Raw genomic sequence first — 21,537 nt, 5'->3', positions numbered from 1 at the left:
TCCGTTTCAGATAAACCTCCGTATCATCGGCCATTAAAAACACAATCATTAATAAGAAGCGATCTCTCTGTATGTGGGCGCCATCGACTGACGTCCGAATGACATCTCAAAAGGACTTCCTCATTATTGGAGGTCGGCTTCAGTCACGGCCATTAACATAAAACCGTCCACGGTTCGTAATCGCAAATCTCGCGAAAAACTCCTTCGACTAATTAAAACGGTCGGCGTCTTCCTCGGTTTCTGCGAAACCAACGGAAATTGGCAGCAACAGGCCAATATATATGTGGCCAATCGGATTCGAACATCTGCGTTCCGTTTTTAATTTTACGCCGTCACAAAGTTCCCTTTTTTTGCAATTAAAATAAGTATTTATAACTGTTAGTAATTAAATAATAATTGTTGTTGCCTTCAGTGAAATTAATAAAAAAAGAACGTGTAAAACTTTGTTAATCTAAACGAACAATCTGGTTAACCAAATATGGTTCACGTTGATATTTTGGCGAAACCGCTGTTTCTAATTGAAGCTGAGAAGCATGAAATTAAAAACCACACACACATGTATTTTCATCGTTGGCATTAATTATTAGTAAATTAGGTAATTATAGAGTGTACTACTGCTTGGTGGGAGGTCCGCTTGATGAAAAAATGAAATTTTCAAATTTCTATCAAAGCTGATTATGTGTCATGTACTGTTACAAGAGTAAACAGTAATTAAAGCATTGACTGGAACCTGCGGCGTAACTATCTGTTAGATTGATTTCGGAATTCTTTGCTAACTGTGTTCAAGTATATTATAGAACCTGCGTGGGTAACCGATTTGAACGCCGATTTTTTCCTTCAAAGTACCTCAGAAATAAAGATTATGTTGAAAACTTGAGACCAATTCGATCAAATCCGCCCACTTGAGAATTTTTTGACATTTGAAGTCAATTTCATTTTCAAAAATTTATGTCTTAGCTTCTATATAACTTAGAGATTCCGTTAAAACGGCATTCTTCCCTGAGAACTATCTGCTTTCAAGACAAATATAGATATTAGCGTTAAACTTATTTCCAACTTAGCTGCAAGCTTCCAACTAAAATACTGCATTAGCAATATTTTACCTGTTTTTAAAATGTTTCCAAATCTACAGCTTTCAATGTAATAACTGCTGATCTTCCTTGGAATGTATATTCTGCTGATATCTGTCCATTTTTTCTTTAAGTGTCTTCATTTCATTATTATACGGTCATCTAAAGCCGTAACTTTCTCGGAACTTGCGCATGTTCAAAAAATTTTGAAATTATAAGCTAATTATGTGTCATGTACAAGAGTACACAGTAATTAAAGCATTGAAACGAACCTGCGGCATAAATATCTGTTAGATTGATTTTCGAATCCTTTGCATAACTGTGCTTGAGTATATTTTACAACCTACCATATAAATTTTACATATGGTAAATGAATTAATTAATTGGATTCCTGCAGGGACCATTACTCAGTTGTGGTACTGTCGATTGGTTCTAAGAATTGGTTCTATGCTAGACGTCAAATGATTTCCCGGAAATGCATTGGGAAAATTATAAACTATCAGAGGTAATTGGTACATAAATTTTTAATTTATTGCTTTAAATACAAAGGAAGTTTCTAATAGTAATAACTAAACACAAAGAATGCTTTTTAGAGTGAAGAAAGTCCTTTGCAAGATTTATGTAAGCCTTTCAGTGGCTTATTGATTTTGTAGTATTAGATTAATATTTCACTAGCTGCTCGGAATGTATAATAACTTTATTAAAACCAATTTTTAAGCGGGACTTATACCAATAATTATTAACGAATCGAATTCGACGGCGATAAAATTAGATAGAGAGTCGTTAATTATTTTTTTGACACTTTCAATTACACCATTCCCACAACGAAGTTACCGCACAAAGATCGATAAATTAACGAAATTACGAAACAACAAAAAACACGCATGAGCGGCCGAAAAGAATTTGCGGTAAACCGCAGGAATTAATGATGACTGTCCCCGAGCTGTTTATTAATTGCATTGATATTAATAGAACACGGTTTTAATAAATTTCCTACGAAAATAACGGCCCCCGTCGCTTTTCACAATCTCAACTATTTAATTACAACCGTACCAGAAGTTTTAATTAACACATTATTAAGCTGTTTGTGTCGTTGGGACCGGTACGAAAAAATTCATTGTGCTTGGCAGCGAAATTCCTCGATTGGATAACACGGAGATTGTAAGTCATTGTGCAAATCGTTCGGACGGATAAAATACTTGCGAGTAGAATAAAGTATTTCGTTCGGCTTTTCCAGTGGCACACTTTTTATTATTAAGCTCGTGGAAATACGAAATATTTCGCCGAGAATTGTGGGTTTTAACTGTGGCGCGAGGGCATAAATTACCTCGAGATTCATCGATTTATGTTGGTGAAAAAAAAAACTCGCATTTTCCTTTTCGAGAGTCGTTCAATGCTTTTTAAGTTTCAGAAATGTTTTGTTAACGATTTCCATGAAAATTAAGCAGCGGGTTTATCTTAGGAATTTTCAACTGCTTATGAAGTGCATAAGAGTAAACATTTAACTAACCTACATCATTTGTATAACTTTTCTTTACGTTAAAAACACATATTTTGTATTTGGTGCCAAGTTATTCATTTTAATATAACTTCTCTATTATTTATAACATTATAAGGGAACAAACCATATTTTTTTAATTATCACACACATTCTGACAAGAATTCTAGACTTATACGAGTATTTTTTAATTTAAAATTATAAAAATTTCAAAATATTTGATTTAAAATTAAAAATAAATAAAATATTTAATTTAAATCATAAAATTAAAATATTTAATTTAAAATTAAAATAATAATAATAAAATATTTAATTTAAATTAATGAATTTAATATTAATAATTAAATATTTGATTTAAAGTCAAAAAATTAAAATATTTAATTTAAAATTAAACAAATATATATTTAATTTATAATAAAATGTTTAATTTGAAATTAAAAAAATAAATAAAATCTAAAATTAAAAAAAAATAAAATAAAATAAAATTTTTAATTTAGAATTAAGAAAAAAAATCAATAAAATATTCAATTTAAAATTAAAAATTATAAAATATATATAAAAATAAAATATTTAATTTAAATTAAAAAAATAATATTAATAAATAAATATTTGATTTAAAGTTAAAAAAATTAAAATATTTAATTTAAAATTAAAAAAATATATATTTAATTTAAATTAAAATGTTTAATTTGAAATGAAAAAAATAAGTAAAATATAAAATTAAAAAAATTAAATATTAGATTTAAATTAAAAAAAAAAATAAAATATTACTTTAAAATAAAAAAAATAAAATTTTAATTTAAAATAAAAATAATAAATTATTTAAATTAAATTAAAAAAAAAAATAATAAATAAAATATTAATTTAAAATAAAGAATAAAATATTGTTAGATACAAATTTTCATAAACATATTTTAAAATCCACTGGCGTACATATACCATCAAATATATAGGGTAAATAAAGTAATTAAATATTTAATTCAAATAAAAAAATAAAATATTTAATTTAAAAATAAAAAAAATTCAAAAATTTAAATAAAAAATATTTATTATTAAAAGAATAAAAATATTTAATTTAAATTTAAAAAAATAAAATATTCAATTTAAATTAAAAATGAAATAAATTATTTATTTTAAAATGAAAAAAAAAAAAAAAAAAAAATAAATAAAAAATAAAATATTTAATTTAAAATAAAAAAATTATGAAATGTTTGATTTAAATTAAAAAGAAAAAATTGTAATAATAAATTAATATCAATAATAATTAATATTAAATAATTAATTATTAAAATTGCAATTAATTGTTAGATACAAATAAATGTCATTATTTTTGTTAGTATTCACTACTGTTCCATTGAACATAACAAAGTTGTTGACGTTTTCAGATGTATAAAGTTAATGTTAAATAACGAACCCCTGCATAATAATAATAATGGCTTCTTAATTTTTAAGATATTCAAAAAAGTTTTTCATATCCTCCTCCAAATATGTCTTCAAGTAGTCAAGTGACATGTCAAGTGCAGATGTTTTTTGTCTTTCTTAAATAAATAATAAAGGGATAAGAACAAAACCAATAACCCTCCGCAACATTTCTACCATTCTTTATTTAACCAACGTTACATTATTTTATTAAAAATTAAAAACCTGCTTCCCGAATTTCGCGGATCAAAGAACCCCGGACACATTCCTAGCCGACGATGGGGACCTGTAACTGAGCCGTTGAATATTTAAAACGTCGTGTAGCCGACGTTCCAATGGATTATCTGTCGGACCGATCAATAATTCAGAGGTGCAAAATCGATCAATTCAGAACTGGCCTCTCGAATCAACTTTCCGGAGTTAATTATCGGCCGTGCCCCGGAGCGTTGAATAATTCCCGGCTAGATCGGGTTTTGTGTGTCCGCTAAAAATGATCATAGTTTTTCTCGATGATTAAGTGTTGAATATGAAAAAGCCGACCGTTTTCAGTTCATTTATTATTGGTGTGTCACGCGAGGGCCCCACTATTGATTTTTGTGCCCGTTAATGGGCCCTTGTTTACCTCACGACCACCACACCTTTTAGTTTTGTGTAAACTATTGCCCTCGCGACCGCAACAAAATTCCGTCGGGACGCCGAACGACGTCGCGTTAACGTTCATTTAACACCCGAACGATTGCAACACGTACTCCTCGTTTCATGTTGACGAAACAAATACGAACATTAGCATGAATTAAGGCTGTTTTATTATATAAATATGTTCCCTGTATCTTCGATCCAATCTAGAAAACCGTTTCCACGAAATCCCGATTAAACGTATCGCTAATTCGTTTCGAAATGAAATACCCCACATTTGTAAGCGTAAACCGCACGACATTTTTTATGTAAATTATTTTGTTTTCTGGAATTTTGCACGCAACATTCGCAACTATCAGATGTACGGAGTTAATAAGCTTGAAAAAACGGCATATGTCTTTTTGTCGGTTGGGTTTCTGTATATTAAAATACGTGGGCTTATCTCAGACCGAGATCAGCTACGTGTCGTATTTATTTCTCCTTTTTTTTTCGGCGTTATCGTCATTAAGATCCATAATTCGGTACGTGTTATTAATACACTCGATTTATAACGAAACTCGAATATTTAAAAAATGTTAATTTCAGTGAGAGAGTTGGCAGAAATGTGGAATTTCGGTTAGACGCCCTTTCGGGCTTAATGCTAGGCTGTCAGTTTTGTCAATGTGGTTATCTTGATGTGTAATAACTGTAATTTTATGTGAAACACAAAAATTCGTTTTAATGTGCTATTAATTATGGAAATGAGTGAAATTACTACAATTTATTAAACATTCAGTCACAATGGTTGATATAAAAATGAAAATATAATTGAAATCAAAAATAAAAAATGTCACTTTTTATATTAAATTTAACAAATAAGTCTTTATATTTAATCAGTAATATAATCACCCTCAAAAAGCCGTTCTAAATGGCACCGTTGAAGCAATATGTATTGGTTGGCTTTGTTCTCTTCGGACGGATAATAAGGAACCCAAACACCTTCTCTGCATATTTTTCGAATCTGTTGTAAGTGTTCCTGGAAAGTCCACCAAGGTTGGTTACGGGTGTTAAGGGTATTCGACAGATCTTCAATTTTTTGACATGGATTTGCTTCCACTTCTGTCCTTAGCATGTCTTTGTCTAATGTCGTTGGTCTTCCTGATCGAAAGGAATCAGAGAGATAATAATTATCGGATCTGAATTTGGAAAACTATCTTTGAGATTGGATAAACATCACAAATATTTATAGTCGTAACTGTAACTGTAAGAATATAGTTGAGCATTTGCTGAATAATTATGAAGCAAAGAGATAGTTCTTCTCTTAATATCTCATTTTTTTCTATTTAATGTCATAAATTTTATTAATTTTAATTTTTTGTTGCAAATGTACAAATGTTATTGAAAATGTATTAACTCCATTTACACTTGAACTTTTCTCCGGTCAATTTGGGCGATGTGAATGATGAACGTAGGAAACATTTTCACTAACAAATGAAAGACATAAAATTTAAATAAATAAGTTGTATTTTAATTTACCACTGTAAAATTCTTAACTTCATAATTTGTCGTTCATTTTCATTTTTCGTAGTTGGTAAAGTTGTCATCTTCACGTAATAAAATTCAAAGAAAAATCGATTTATTTTTATCTGTATCAAATTATTAAAATTGTTGTCATCTGAATTAATGGACCAATCTCAAAATACATAAATGAAAGTTGCAGAATATTCCTTTATCTTTAAATTAAATGTTTGTTTAACCAAATCGGTCATTTAGATCTTGACTTATACTCAAAAATGTCAAAGCGACTTCGGAAATTAAAAAATATATATTATTTGAATAATTTCCATGTTTAATGGGCCAAAATTAATAGGAAAATCATAAGATGAGATGAAAATCGTGAGATGTAAACCATCGTAATTTAAGCCAATTGAAATATTGTGACACATGTGTCTGATGTCGGATTTTTTCGAATCTATTACACACACAATTGTGGTCTTCCGGTGAGGCGCCAGCCATGATTAAGCGCTTCTACAGAACAAACCGCATCGTTATGGAACGTTCAGCCTAATGACATGGTAATAAATTAATTTTAGTCCAGAAGGTAATTGAAATAAACAATTACGATACGTGCTATTTGCCAGACACTCCTTCGGGCTCTTTCAGGTGATCCATTGTTTTACGATGTGAATTTATGTATCGCATCGGTGTCTTAAATCGGCCATTACCGTAATGTGTATATAAATTTTACACTTGACTTCCAAACTGGATCGGGTGTCTTGCTTTAAGATTTAATTTGGGTGGTGGCTTACGTCCAAAACCGACCGATTTATGGAATAAGCACCGAAGGTCCGGGACGCGGTGTCCCCCATGTAAATTGTCCTTGTCTGAAAAGTTGTCGAAACCTTCCACAATTTAATTCGACACGGCAACGAATTTATATTTTTCAATCGATTATGCAAAAACGGCCACGGAATTGCGAAACGTTCCCGACAATCGACTTATTATTTCTGCCTGCGGCATTCAATCTACGATCCAATCGATATCGCTTAAAGATTGCCGAGTACACGCTGATTATGAACATATTTGGAACAAAAGGCACTCAATTCTCGTCCTTTCATTCGCGAAGATTTATATCGGACCCCGATGGAAGTTGTGAACTGGGGCAGAGGTCGCGCAGATATGCAAATCGATCTTGCAATTCAGAATAGTTTCAAAATTAAATTCAACGACGGGACGAAGGCAGTAATCGGTACGAGAGCCATCAAAATAATTTGCAAAATTCATATTAAATAAGGTGACGCATCGGTTAATGAGTTTCCGGCCGCGGGGAACGAATTTGCCATTTAAATATCCCACGGAGTGTTTAAGGATTTCATTTTCGGCGATGCGGGTTTCACGAACGGGTTATTGCAACCGGATTAAATGACGAGATAAACATTTTTGGACTTTGGTAAATTAAGAATAACATTTATAATCTGCTAATTATGTTACGTTTTATTTATTTTTTATTTTATTTATAACCTTTCCGTTCTTCTTTTTATTACTTTATATTTATACATTCTTCCAACTGTATATATTTTTTGTATTTATTTTTATTTTCCTTTTATATTTTGACGTTTGGCTATTAAAATGTTTTTTGATATTAATATTACATAAAACATTCAATCAGGTCAGATTTGTGAAATATAAAATATCAATGTTTTCGTATGTTTTTAATAAATTTATTCACAAATAAAGGTAATTTCAACTGGGAATAGCTGAGCTTTGAACTCCTTGTTCATTGGTTTTATAGGAAAAAGTCCAAGTGTGAAGGCAAAAAATGCATTTTGAGTGACATCCATTCACCTAATTCACAATAATTTTTCAATAATTCATTAACAATTTGTCTGTAGTTATCACTTTTCTTGTTTCCAAGAAAACCATCTACCATGCTTTTGACAGACTGCCAGGCTGCAGATTCTTTCTCCAATAAACATTGTGAAAAATGTTCATCATTCAAAAACTGTCTGATCTAAGAACCAAAATTTTTTTAGCGAAAACAACTAACAAATGTTTAAAAGCAGCACTATCTTTATTCAGAGCCTTGACAAGATTTGTAGAAAGACCTATGCAGTTGTGGGAGTAGAATATAATAGTTTTGTTTTTCAGGAGAGTACTTTGTTCTTTGCGTGCGAGATATAAAGAACTAGACCTGTTAACACAATTTTGGCTGTAAATTTGAATTCTGCGCACACACATTACTTAAAAAACATCCTCCTTTTTCCACTCATTTTTTTATATAAATTTGTAAACCTGTGTAATTTTCATTAATAAAAATTTATTTTTATAGTTTTATATATCACCGGAAAGTAATGTCGGTTTCTTACATTAAATTCAAATGAATGAATTTTTAATTAACAATATAATTACTCTCGTTATTAACAACCTTTTGTCATCTAGTGTGCAAATTTTGAATTCCGGACGGATAAAAATCAATTGGTTTTTGAGTAAAATATGGCATTTTGGACATCATCCGAATTTTCAAATTTTTTGCCACTAAGAAATTCGAAAAGCATACAAAGTCGGACATTCTCTTCTGGTATTGGTTGCCCATTTCATTTTAAATTGTAAAAAGAGTTTAATATTGAATATTCATTTAAAAAGACTTTGGTACGCCTTCGAGATACACAATGAGCTCACAAATGACAATCAAATGTCATCATATGCAGAAACGAAATTACTTTCGGGTCGCCCTGATATAAATTAATTTCTCCAACAATTTTGGCTGTAAATTTGAATTCTGCGCACTCACATTACTTAAAAAACATGCTCCTTTTTCCACTCATTTTTTTATATAAATTTGAAAACCTGAGTAATTTTCATTAATACAATTTTTTTTTTATATATCACCGGAAAGTAATGTCGTTTTCTTACATTAAATTCAAATGAATGAATTTTTAATTAACAATATAATTACCTTCGTTATTAACAACCTTTTGTCATCTAGTGTGCAAATTTTGAATCCCGGACCGATAAAAATCAATTGGTTTTTGAGTAAAATATGGCATTTTGGACATCATCCGAATTTTCAAATTTTTTGCCACTAAGAAATTCGAAAAGCATACAAAGCCGGATATTCTCTTCTGGTATTGATTGACCATTTCACTCTAAATTTTAAAAAGAGTTTAATATTGAAGATTTATTTAAAAAGACTTTGGTACGTCTTCGAGATACACAATGAGCTCACAAATGACAATCAAATGTCGCCATATGCTGAAACAAAATTACTTTCGGGTCCCTCTGTTATAAATTAATTTCTCCAAAAATTTGGAAAAAAAATGATTTGTGCCATATGTAAAAATACTCAAAAATGTCAAAACAACTCATGAAGTTAAAAAAAATTAATGTTCAGAAATGGTATAAAAAATATTTACAGTGTGATTTTCAGTTTCAGGAAAGTTATAATGGGATATAAAAGCCAATTTTTTGTAAACTACAATTATAAGGAGGTTTCAGTTTCAGCATTAACAAAATTATTAGAAAGACATGGTTTTGTATGCAGTTGTGGGAGTAGAACATAATAAATGTTTTGTTTTTCAGGAGAGTACTTTGTTCTTTGCGTGTGTCATAAAAAGAACTAGACCTGTTAACACAATTTTGGCTGTAAATTTGAATTCTGCGCACTCACATAACTTAAAAAACATCCTCCTATTTCCACTCATTTTTTTATATAAATTTGTAAACCTGTGTAATTTTCATTAATAAAAATTTACTTTTATAGTTTAGTTTTGGGTCCCCCTGATATAAATTAATTTGAAAAAAAAAAATAATTGGTGCCATATGAAAAAAGACTCAAAAATGTCAAAAGAAGTTCTGAAATTAAAAAAAATCAATGTTCAGAAATGACTTCATAAAAAATATTTACAGTGTGATTTTCAGTTTCAGAAAAGTTATAATGGGATATAAAAGCCAATTTTTTGTAAACTACTATTATACGGAGGTTTCAGGATATATATTTCAGTCGTGGGTGTAACCGATGTATTCGATACATATTTAACAATAAGCAACAGTTTTTATAAAATTTATTAATGTAAACAAAACGTTGAAAAAGCAAAAACTGACCAAATAAGCACGTATAAAACAATATCCGGCCTTTTGAGAGGTTCTCAACCTTACCTCTCTTAATATAATCACTAATAATAACACCGCGCCATCTGCTTAACTGAAATAAGTGCCAGACACATGACTGCAGTTTTCGTAATTGGTTTACATTCATAATAAATTTACTCAAAATTAGACGTTCATTGGACAAGTCGTTGATGCACCACACACACATAGTACATATTTATGGTACTTATCAAATTTACTGACCTCTTGTCCAGTACTGTTGTGATATCTAATCCAGGTGTTCAGTCTCGGCCGCCAGTACTCGATGTAATAAGCTTCCGCATATTCGATCCCCTGTCCGTTCCCGAAACGTCCCTGAGTTTCGGTCGACGTAATCATGTGGACCGACTTCAGGTCCACCTGGATCCATTCGTGGGGCTCCGTCGTGGCCTGCTTCTGCGGACACCATGCTCCTCCGTTACGGTCAGTTCGAACCCTGTGAACAATAAAACATTTTTGAGCCGCACGTTTGCCTAAATCCGGGGCGAAATCTCGAAACGTTGTTCCCGTGGGGTATTAAAGATTGAAACAGGTTTGTACGTCAGGCCCTTTTTATATATTAATATGGTGGAATTAACTTTGGAAATGGGTCAGATGTCAGACTCCAAATTGAATTTATTATTTATCCGATTCGTCAGTTACCTTCTGTTCTACCTACGGCCGGAAAATTAACAATTTCAATATTTATGCGGACCGTTGTTTATTTCGTTGTTTGTGTTTTGAAGGTTCGGAAGATTTGCATAATCAGTTTCCGGACATTTTAAATTAGATGTGGGACAAACGTTTCGGATTTCGTTTGTTGTTTGCCCGAATAAAATTAAATTTTGCGGTGCAGTTTTTATTTATATTTATTTCAACGTCAGAATTATGCCCCCGGAACTTATTGATTAAGTTACGGACTTTTTAATTTCATTTTTAGAGTGGAAGGCAACCGAGAGAGCCAAGAGAGTGCTACTCTCAAGAACTTTTTCACTTATCGAATAAAACTACTCGAGAGTTTAACTTTGTTTAACGACAGCGCTACGAGTTTTTTAAAAAATCCGATGAGAAGGTGAAAATACGGGGTTCTGCTTAACGGCATTAGAAACACTGCGAGGAGTAATCCAATATTCTGAAAACTTGATTATATCCACCCATACACGGAATAAACAATGGTTTAAAGTAGTGCAAAGTCTTATTAAGCTCGACCTAGAGGTATTTAATCTAACAGTCCTGAAAACTATTTATTTTAAAATATGGCTTCTGAATATAAATTAAAAAAAAACGCACACACACAACTTAGCATCTAAAATCGATCTACACGAATGGAATTTTTAATATCCCATTGCAAATATGGATTTTAATCTCTTGAATTACAGCTGAAAATTGTAAACGTTTGCATCTTCGCAGCGAGTTCCTGAAGTGCAATAAATATGTGAAATATGCAATTCCATATATGCTCATATTGTGTCGCAGTGTCACATGATTCACGTATTTTATAGACTTCATGTGGGTGTGGGTTTACTGAGAAATTCGTACGTACGCCACACAGTCGGAACAAAAATTGCAGCCCAGCATCTTATCGTCGGTTCCGGAAGCCCGGAATCGGGCAAGTTTGAACGGAAGTTGCACCGACCAATATAATTAGCACTTGGTGGAAATTCTAGCCCGCCAAATTCCCTTTGTACGAGCGCCGGGAGAGGCCCAGGTGAGGCATCTTCATATTTTAACATGTCAAACTGGGAAAGTTCGGAAACCAACGGCAAAGGATAATTTACGTGGAACAACCGCCGACTTTAATAATGCGGTAATTGTTACCGCCATTGTTCGTCGACCTGCGCGAACATCCGAAGAATTTCAATATGCATTAATTCTGTAATCAATCAATGAGGCTTTTGCCAATTAAACACACAATGCGCTCGTGAAACGGTTTCATTTAATTCGGTTTGTGGCTTTTCGTAATATGCGTTGATGGATTTTAATTTTCCTGCTGCTCACGAGCCCGAATGGAAAAAATAAAACGACAAACGGGGTAATTGTTTTAACGAGTTCAAACCTACGGCTAATGAAAAACCTGACTTTTATGCAATTTTTTCAGGACGCCAATTACTCAGCGTAATATCAAGATTAATCATGTTTTGTTACATCGAATTTCACTCTATTATTACCTGGTAATTTATTGATCAGATAGCTTGTTAATACGATGAATACACATTACTTTTTAATCTTTTTTTACTGGTTTACATTTTAATATTTTTGTTGATGGCTACTTTGTATCCAGATTTAATCAAATATGTACAAATAAATACTATTTGTTTTTTGTGTTTTTTTTTGACGAGCATTAAAAACATTCTAGAGGCATTTTACACATAATACGAAATATTTATTTCAAAAAAATTTGACAATCTTATATTGAAATATATATATTTATTTTTAAAAATTTAACATTTTAATTCTCGAAATTTTAAGAAGATATATAATATTTTTATTACCACATATATCGACATATCTTAATTAAAGATAATTTATTCTATTACACACTAAAAATTTTAAAACAATATTTTTCCAAGTTTTTAAAAGTGTAAATTTTCATTGAAATAAAAGAGCGTCACATATTATCTCGAAATTTTGAGATGAGACAGTTTTTGTAAAATAAGTATTTTATGTTATACAAGCTGTTTATTACACTTCTATAACAAAAAAATTTTTAACTATAAAAATTTCATGTGAAAATTATTGTGAAATAAATTTCTTGTGAAAGCAAAATTGGAAGAAATTTCTGTCCTCTCGAACAATTTAGTTTCGAAGAAAATTTCCCGTATGAGTAGTAAATACTAATGAGCCATACTAAATTTCTTGGGTGCATTAATTGCTACAATTACGAGTGGTAGCCTTAAAGAAATATATATACATACAGTATATGTATAAGTATACTAAAAACGTGAAAAACTACTAAAATCTCAAAAATTCAAAATCCGTACGATCAAAATCCATACGACCAGAAATCTATACAATCATTTTCCATACGATTACAATCCATACGATCATTTCCCATACGATCAAAATCCATACGATAATTTTCTTTAAGATCAAAAATCATACGATCCTTACGATGAAAAATCATACGATCATTTTCCATACGATCAAAATCCATACGATCATTTTCCATATGATCAAAAACCATATGATCATTTTTCATACGATCAAAATTCATATGATCATTTTTCCTAGGATCAAATTCCATACGATCAAAATCCATATAATCAATTTCCATACAATTAAAATCTATAGGATAAAATCCATACGATTAAATTTATACTGATTAAATTACATAGACTCACTTTAATATATTTATGGATTTTTATTATTAATAATTCTAATTCTTCCTGCATTCACAAAAATTTACTAAAAACGTAAGAAATAACTAAAAGACATAATCATTTTATTAAAAGAACAATTCTTTTTAATTTAAATTAATTTTATGATTAAACAGCTGTACCCGCGACTTCGTCCGGGAGGCGCACGACATGACGGCCCAGTGGTGGCATGCGCGTGGTACTGGACAGTACTTGGACATTGCAACATTACTAAGTTACTCCTTATTACATCAGCTACCTGCAATAAAAGTTCCGTCAAAATCGGTCCAGCCATTTCAGAGATTAGCCGGAACAAACAGACAGACAAACAGAGAGACAAAAAATTGTAAAAAATGTCATTTTGGTGTATGTACCGTATTTATATTCATATGCACGTAGTAAAAAACGGTTATTTCAATATTACAAATAGATCCAATCTTCTATTTTAGTTAAAGATAATATAATATATCACACGTTACATATTATTGGAAAACTTTTTTAAACAATTTAAAGGTGAATTCAATTATGATTTCCATTAAAATAAAAGAGTATTATCTCGAAATTTTAAGAAAACATATTGTATTTTATGTTATAAAAAATTTACCAGATATATCGTCATATCTTAATTAAGTATAAATAAATAAAAATATTACATATTTTTGAAAAGCTTTACAATATTTTAAAGGTGAATTCAACTGGGATAAAATTAAAATAAAAAAGTTCCAGATGTTGTCTCGAAATTTTAAGAAGATATATATTTTGCAGAATGTATTTTATGTTATAAAAGAATTATCATATATATCGTCATATCTTAATTAAAGATAATTTATTGTATCATAAATTATTTATTTTCCGAAAGCTTTGTTTCATCCAACTATTTAAAACTAAATTCAACTGTGGTTTCCATTTGAAATAAAAAGTTCCACATATTATCTCAAAAGTTTAAGAAAATATCATATCATCATATTTAATTTATATTAATTACACAGTTTGAATTTTATGGTAATTTGTGTATTTAGTCTGGAAATTGTCTCAACCAACATCAATTAACTTGGAATTATTAATATTAAAAATATTAATAATTAAAAATATTGAATATTTGTTTATTTGAATTTTAAAGTGATTAGTATATCTAACCTAACACCAAAAGAAAGCCTCTTATAACTTATTATAACTTTTTCTAAAATTAAAGACAAATATTAGAATTAAAATTTTTGTAACAAAATAAACGTCAATCAAAAAGACAATCATAAATAATAAATTTAAAAATATTTTTTTTTATTAAAACAAACTTAAAACCCATCTTTTTATCTTAATTATCGAGTACCAGAGCAGAGTAATTTTAGACAACTCGTAACAGGAGAGCGAGCAGTAATTTAACCTAATACACTTACTGCTCTAAAAAAAACTACAACTAATCTCGCTTTTCTTCCTTTTTTTCCACCCGCCGTGATTAAGCCTTTTACGTAATAAATTGTAGGAAAACAAGTGAATATAATTGAATGAATCTTGACTGGCGGGCATTTTCGAGTGCCTCGTTAGCGTGAACGGAAAATAAACCGTCGACGATTGTTGGGGCCGCTGCATGTACAGTGGTGTGTTGGATTTTATTGCTGCTGCAGGTGGGTTGTAAGCGGTTTTTAGGGGCGAGTCAGCGAAAATCCCGTGCCGGAACGTTGCCGCTAAGCTCACATAATTAGAAAGCCATTAAATTACATAAGTCACTAATGTTTTATTTGGTCGGCACTGCATTTTATGTATGTACGAACGAACTATTACTTATACTTTCGATGGGGTGTATTCACTTCGGGTTAGAAAATAATGGAATTGTGTTTTTCCTACTGTTGCAGGAACGAGATTGAGTTGGGTCATATTTAATAAACTGGAGAAATTCATTGTTGGTACGAAAAAATAAAAGAACGGTGACCTATTAACGAAAGAAACTCACTTCGTATGATTCAGATTGAAGTTACACAATTACCACTTATCTATTAGAGCACCTCTTTCTTTGCCCACGAGTGAATTGGGGTAAAAGGCTGCGACCATTGATCACTTAACGCTTATTGGAACATTACTAGTTTTTCAGGCACCGAATGGGAGTGGAAAGTGTACACCATAAAAGCGTTGAAGTTTCCCGGCCTCACACTTTGAGAAACGCTCTCTGGGGCACTTCATCCATTATTCATCGATCCTTTTTTCGAAGATCTTCCAACGGGTCAGGGAAAATGTGTTTTCGATTCAAATATTTGCCTATTTGCGACGTCTCGTTTTACTAATCCCGATCCGCCGTTTTTTTTTTATGTTTCGTTCCTGCTTACATATTTTATTGCTGCGAATGATTGTGTTCAACAGGCTGGAATGAAACTGACTGAGTCTCGTATTGTTCTTTTATGAATATGAGAGAAATAATTTTGTTTTGGGTATTCTATTATTGAATGAAGTAAGGCGGCCATTAAATTTGTTAGGTAATGGAAGTCGTAATGCCGAATTAGGGACGATCAGATTTAAAACTTTGTTTCGGACAAAACGGTCATCAATTCGAAAACAAGTAGTTTAATAGATAAAGTGGAAGTTGTCCAAACTAAAACACACACGTATGCTCCTACAATTACGTAGTTTGCTCAATGTTTACTGCTTTATTTGCTGACCAGATTCAGTTCTGTGTGTGCCGTTCCATTTTCCATAGATTTATTCGGTTAATTGGGGGTTACTTTGTTCCACATATAATTGAACGGCATTAAACGAATCATCGCAATAGTGTAAACTTTGCGTAGCACGGTTTTCACATTAGGAATTTTGATGAATATTTGTGGATTTGGTTAATGCGAGTTGTTATGGAGAGAATTGCATATCTAATGTTTGATCACGATTATAATGTTCGCAGTTTAAATCACTTCATAATAGTTTAGTTGAATAATTTCCGCACAATTTATAAGTAAGTTTAAATTAATTTAATCGGAGAAAATTTGATTCGCCATTTCTGCCAAATTCTAAAATTATTTACTTTTTAATTCAAGATTTAATTGAATAAATTTTTATATTACATATTAACATAATTCTACTAAACTTTATAACCAAATTGTTTCTAAAATAGGTGATTTTGAGAGATGTAATTTAAGAGCGAAAAGTCCAATAATGTAGAAAATCTGAATAAATTATTTTCAGAAATTTCTGTGGTCCAATCATGTTTAAGTTTGGTATTATCCTAAAATAAATAAATAATAGTTAATTTTATAAAAAATGTAAGAGGTAGTAATTATCAAAATTGTTATAATTGATATAATTTAATATATAATATTAATATTATTTCAGCTACTCACTCCCAGAGGGCAGATGAAATAATGTGCTGACAATAGGCAACCAATTCTCCATACAATGTGATTATTATTTATGTTTATTAATTTATTATTTATTTTAAAAGGAATTGCTATTTTAAAATTGTCTAGCGCTTATTTAATGAACAACTGGATCATTATTAACATAAAATTTTAAATAAAGAATGAACCTAGTTAGGAAAGTTTCAAAAATTGCACGAAGTGATTTACGTCAATAACCTTTAGAGAATATCGGACACAACTTGAAAATAATTCAAACTTCAAAAATTATTTTGAATAAAGTTATGCTATTTTAAAATAAAACCATTTAAAACGTAAATTAGGTTTTCCAGTACAGAAAACGAGAGTTAATGTATATTTCGCCTTATCAGAAACTGTCAGTCTCACAAGCGGTTTTCAAGGATGAGACCTTAAAACCTTCATTTCCCGTTCTCCCGTTCCCGCACATCTGTCAACGTCGAAACGAAGATGATGAACACGTGACCATGGTCGACAATTCGAGACCGGGTTTATTCGGGATGGCCCCAAAAGCGTCGGTCAAATTGGAGGGACGGACGTTATGAAATTGGATTAAACAGTGTCCGGGGTCTTCATTAATTCGGCAATTTTTTGCACACCCGTAGACTATCGGTCTGAACCAATTTGTTTCCGGTAATTCGATTTTGAATTTGTGTAAACCAACCCATAATTGAATCCTTGGGGATGATAGCAGGAAGTGTAATAATTATAATTATAATTAACCGCAAGGGGTTGGCCGGGGCGAAACTTTTATCGAATATCCGACCTCAGACAGTTTTGTGAGTTTTTTAAACCCAACATTAAACTGGAAACTGAGAATCAGACACATGTACGTTGAAAAAAGTTGGGAGTTAATATGTCCAAACAAAGGAATAAATGAAACAGTGCATGCAACATTAAAAATTTAATAATTTTTACTATTCGCACACGATGTTCCCCGCCGTTTTTCATAGCACAATTAATTATTACGGCAATAATTAACCACAGTGCGAGGGTGTTGCTAGAATTCCGAGCCCGTCCGTCCCTTTCGTTTTCTAACCAGATCGATACGGAAACCGGCCGTACTATACTACTAAAACCCGCACTTTGCCCGTCTGTGTTTCACTTTTATTCGCAACCACTAATGTAATGACTCAACTCCCGTTAGTGACTCCGATTCCGGTCGTTCGAGGAATCCATAACAAATCGGATACAAAGTTTACGTGCCAGGGGAGACAAAACCACGACTTCTTCCATTAAATCAATAATGAATACGATTAACAGTTGTAGTCGGTTTAAGTAAAAGGGTAAAAATAAAATAAAGACTTTATATGTATTCCTGGAACGATCAGAAATTGGGACATGAATAATTGAAAAGTATCCACAGAGCCTGCATTCAAAAGACTTCATTTTTAGGGAAGTTTAAATATTAAACTTTCATGTTTGTCGCATAAATCACCCCAATTTTTGGGTGAACTTTTCGCATTTCACATCGTTCTTACAATTCAAAAGTTTCTATCGAATCAACCCCCATGCCACTTTTCGTTAGTGCTATTTGAGTTACCAAACATAAATAATTCCGGGTAATAAAACAATATTAATAGTAATCTAAGTTAGTCCTCCTTGAGGAGTAGCTCCCGGTCGGATGATCGATTATGAATTTTTATCGGGCGGTGTTTACAGTGGCATCGGGGGCCCCTCAGGTGACACGGAGGGGACGCAGACGACGAACTTCGATTGGATTAGCATAAATTCGGCGGCACACTCACCGTCCGTGATGTGGCCCCACGCTGCCGCTGTCGAACGAAGAACTGGCGGTGATGTCGTCGTCTTTGATCGCGCCGTTTTCCATGCCCAGTGGCGCGATGCATTGTGCTGGAAAAGAGCATTGTTTAGTAATATTTGCACTTTATACGAGGCTTTTTTTTTCAAAGGATTTCCACCTTTGAAGAGGCAATACTCCACGAGCACTCAAAGAGTATTTAAATATGATGGAAAAATTGTAGGCAAAACTATGAAGAGTTATATGGAAAACATTAACCATAAACTATCCCAGCAATAGAGTGTTTACAATCTATTTTTAGCCTTGTTAAGCGGTTTTGTTTACCAACTTAATCCAATTACCTTGAAGCTCGTTATGCGCGGCAATAACATGAATTTATTATTGCCTTCTGCAGGTCCAAACACCTGTAATAAATAAGTAACGATGCTTTTATGTAACACGGGATAAAATACATCTCGCATTTTCCTGAAAAGGAGTGTCGCAAACCTCGTTAGTGCCTAAATACCACACTGACCAGATAAGCGATTAACTTTGCTCCTAAACACCAGAAATCACACTTGCATAATACGTTTATGCAACGAACATAAACTCGGAATCACCAGAAGCATATCCATTAAATCAGGTCATTTTCGCATAATTTTCCATAAACAAACAGTTCGAGTTCACATACCTATGATTAATATTATCAATTTACGATTTGCATATTACACGGTGTAGTTTCATTAAACCTCGATGCTCAATCCATCAACGTCGAAATCTGTAATATAATAAAGCAAACGCTCGCGGCGCCCTTCAAATAATCTGGCTTGTGAAAAACTCAATTTTAAGTATCATGCTCACATGAATAGGTATACGGTTTCCTTCAACCTCATACATACTTCACAATATATTTTAAAATTTATAAAAACTTGGTTCCATAAATATAACTTTTGATGTTCTCTTCCTAAAGACCGCAAATAATAATTTTATTACAGCTATTCACTTATAGGTGGCGGTAGTAGTAATGATCTAACAATAGGCAACCCGGATTCCACACATAATGGTGGTGTATTTAAGGTTTACAAAATTAATATTTATAATTGCTAAAATTACTGAATATTTTTATTAGTTATTAATTATTAACAAAATAAAAAACACCTAGTTTAAAATTTTACTTGCAGCGGCAGCTTATTTAATCAAGAACATAAATAGTGTTTAAATGGAAGTAGTCTTATTACACAAAGCGATTTAGGACACTAATCTTTAGGAAAATATTATCAAATTGAAAATAATTCATAAATGGAACCACAACATTTAAAAGAGATATTTTAAAATTTATAAAAAATAAACTTGTTAAAGTTGTAACATAACTTTTTGTTCCTAGCGATAATAAATATTAATCTTACTCACTCAGAGGGGGCAGTAGTTAATAATGTGCTAATAGAGGACAGAGTAACTAGTAGTAAACTTATTTAAGCATTATTAAATTATTATTTATTTTAAATTGAATTGCTACTAATTATCAATTAAAATAATACTCCTCTTTGTACTCTTTGTTTTTTAAAAACGAATTTGATTTAAGAGGAATAGAAAAGAAAAAATCTCTTTTTCACGAATTGTTGTGTTTCAACACATTTTTTAATATTCTATGTTTTTTTTTAATTTTATATTATTTTCATTTTTATAATAGTATAAAATATAAATTTATTTTTTATAATATATTACAATTAAAATAATTTTTTAAGTGAACTTTAGTAAGAATTTTTTAATATTGTTTCTTACTCGAATTTATCGTGTAAAAAGAAAATTAGCTTTTTAAAGAAACACCTAGTTCAATTCTTTACTTAAATGCAGCTTAAATAATTAACAAGATGAAAATAAATTTTGAATGTTTTGTTCCTAGTGACCATTCATATCAATCTTATTCAGCTACTCACTTAGAGAGGGCGGTAGTATCCACAGATAATGTGACTGTGAAGGTATTAAAAATAAATTGTTAACAATAATTAATTATTAACAGTTAAAACAGCAAGATTAACAAAATGCCTAATTTAAAACACTTTAATTCATCCCTTTTAACGAACAATTATTACAAGTAACAATTACTATAAGTATTAAAAATAAATTGCTAATTATTAACAGTTAAAATAACAAGTCTAACAAAATGCCTAATTTAAGACACTTTAATTCATCCCGTTTAACGAACAACTTGAATATTATTAAAAATATAAGCATGGTTTGTTAACTGACTCTAGTTAGGAGTGTTCCAAATATTGCACGAAGCGATTTACGACATTAACCTTTAGAGAATATCGGCCACAAATTGAAAATAATTCATAAATGGAACCACGACATTTAAAAGAGTTGTGGATCGTTTTACTGAAGACATAATGTAAATAAATCGGTCCTTTCAGGTCTGAGCTGCGGGGTCTCACACGGAACCGCCGTAAATCTTGTTCAGTCTGGGAACGATGCGATCTCTATAGATAACTCCGTGACTGCGCTCCGCCACTACCTGTCGCACGACTAGCTATCGCTTTAATTGAAATGCTCCACATATACATATTTATCTTAATAAGTCGTGTCACAAAAATATTAAACGACCAAAATGTAAATTATACTTACATGGATCTAAAGCGTAGTAAGGCTGCAGCAGAGGAAGAATTACAAGAGTACAAAGCCGAAAGTTCCAATGGTGCTTCGTCATGCTAGCTTACACTGGACGAGGAAAAATTCCTCGCGTGTAAAACATTTTTCACGATCCCGAATCTGAAACAAAAATATCTTGATTACATTTATCGAGCCTTTCAGTGATTAAGTCACATATTCAAAAATTGACCCCTGCGCCGTACAACCTCCG

At 31.4% G+C, this 21,537-nt stretch overlaps 1 protein-coding gene across 1 annotated transcript in view; it reads right to left on the bottom strand.

The window, feature by feature from the left end:
• LOC109607584 (epithelial discoidin domain-containing receptor 1-like) overlaps window positions 1-21,537 on the bottom strand; it is a 101,608-nt gene that overhangs the window by 9,406 nt on the left and 70,665 nt on the right. Inside the window, exons 3-5 of the mRNA XM_049963014.1 lie at window positions 21,303-21,446; window positions 18,685-18,790; window positions 10,453-10,684 (exon numbers count right to left, since the gene is read on the bottom strand). Coding sequence (XP_049818971.1) covers window positions 10,453-10,684; window positions 18,685-18,790; window positions 21,303-21,384 — 420 coding nt within the window. The 5' untranslated portion in view covers window positions 21,385-21,446. The remainder of the gene's footprint in view (window positions 1-10,452; window positions 10,685-18,684; window positions 18,791-21,302; window positions 21,447-21,537) is intronic.

This window comes from Aethina tumida, chromosome 2, assembly GCF_024364675.1.
Source record: "Aethina tumida isolate Nest 87 chromosome 2, icAetTumi1.1, whole genome shotgun sequence".
Classification (NCBI taxonomy): domain Eukaryota; kingdom Metazoa; phylum Arthropoda; class Insecta; order Coleoptera; family Nitidulidae; genus Aethina; species Aethina tumida.
Note: the sequence above shows the minus strand (reverse complement) of the source record. Positions and strands in the feature narration are given on the sequence as shown.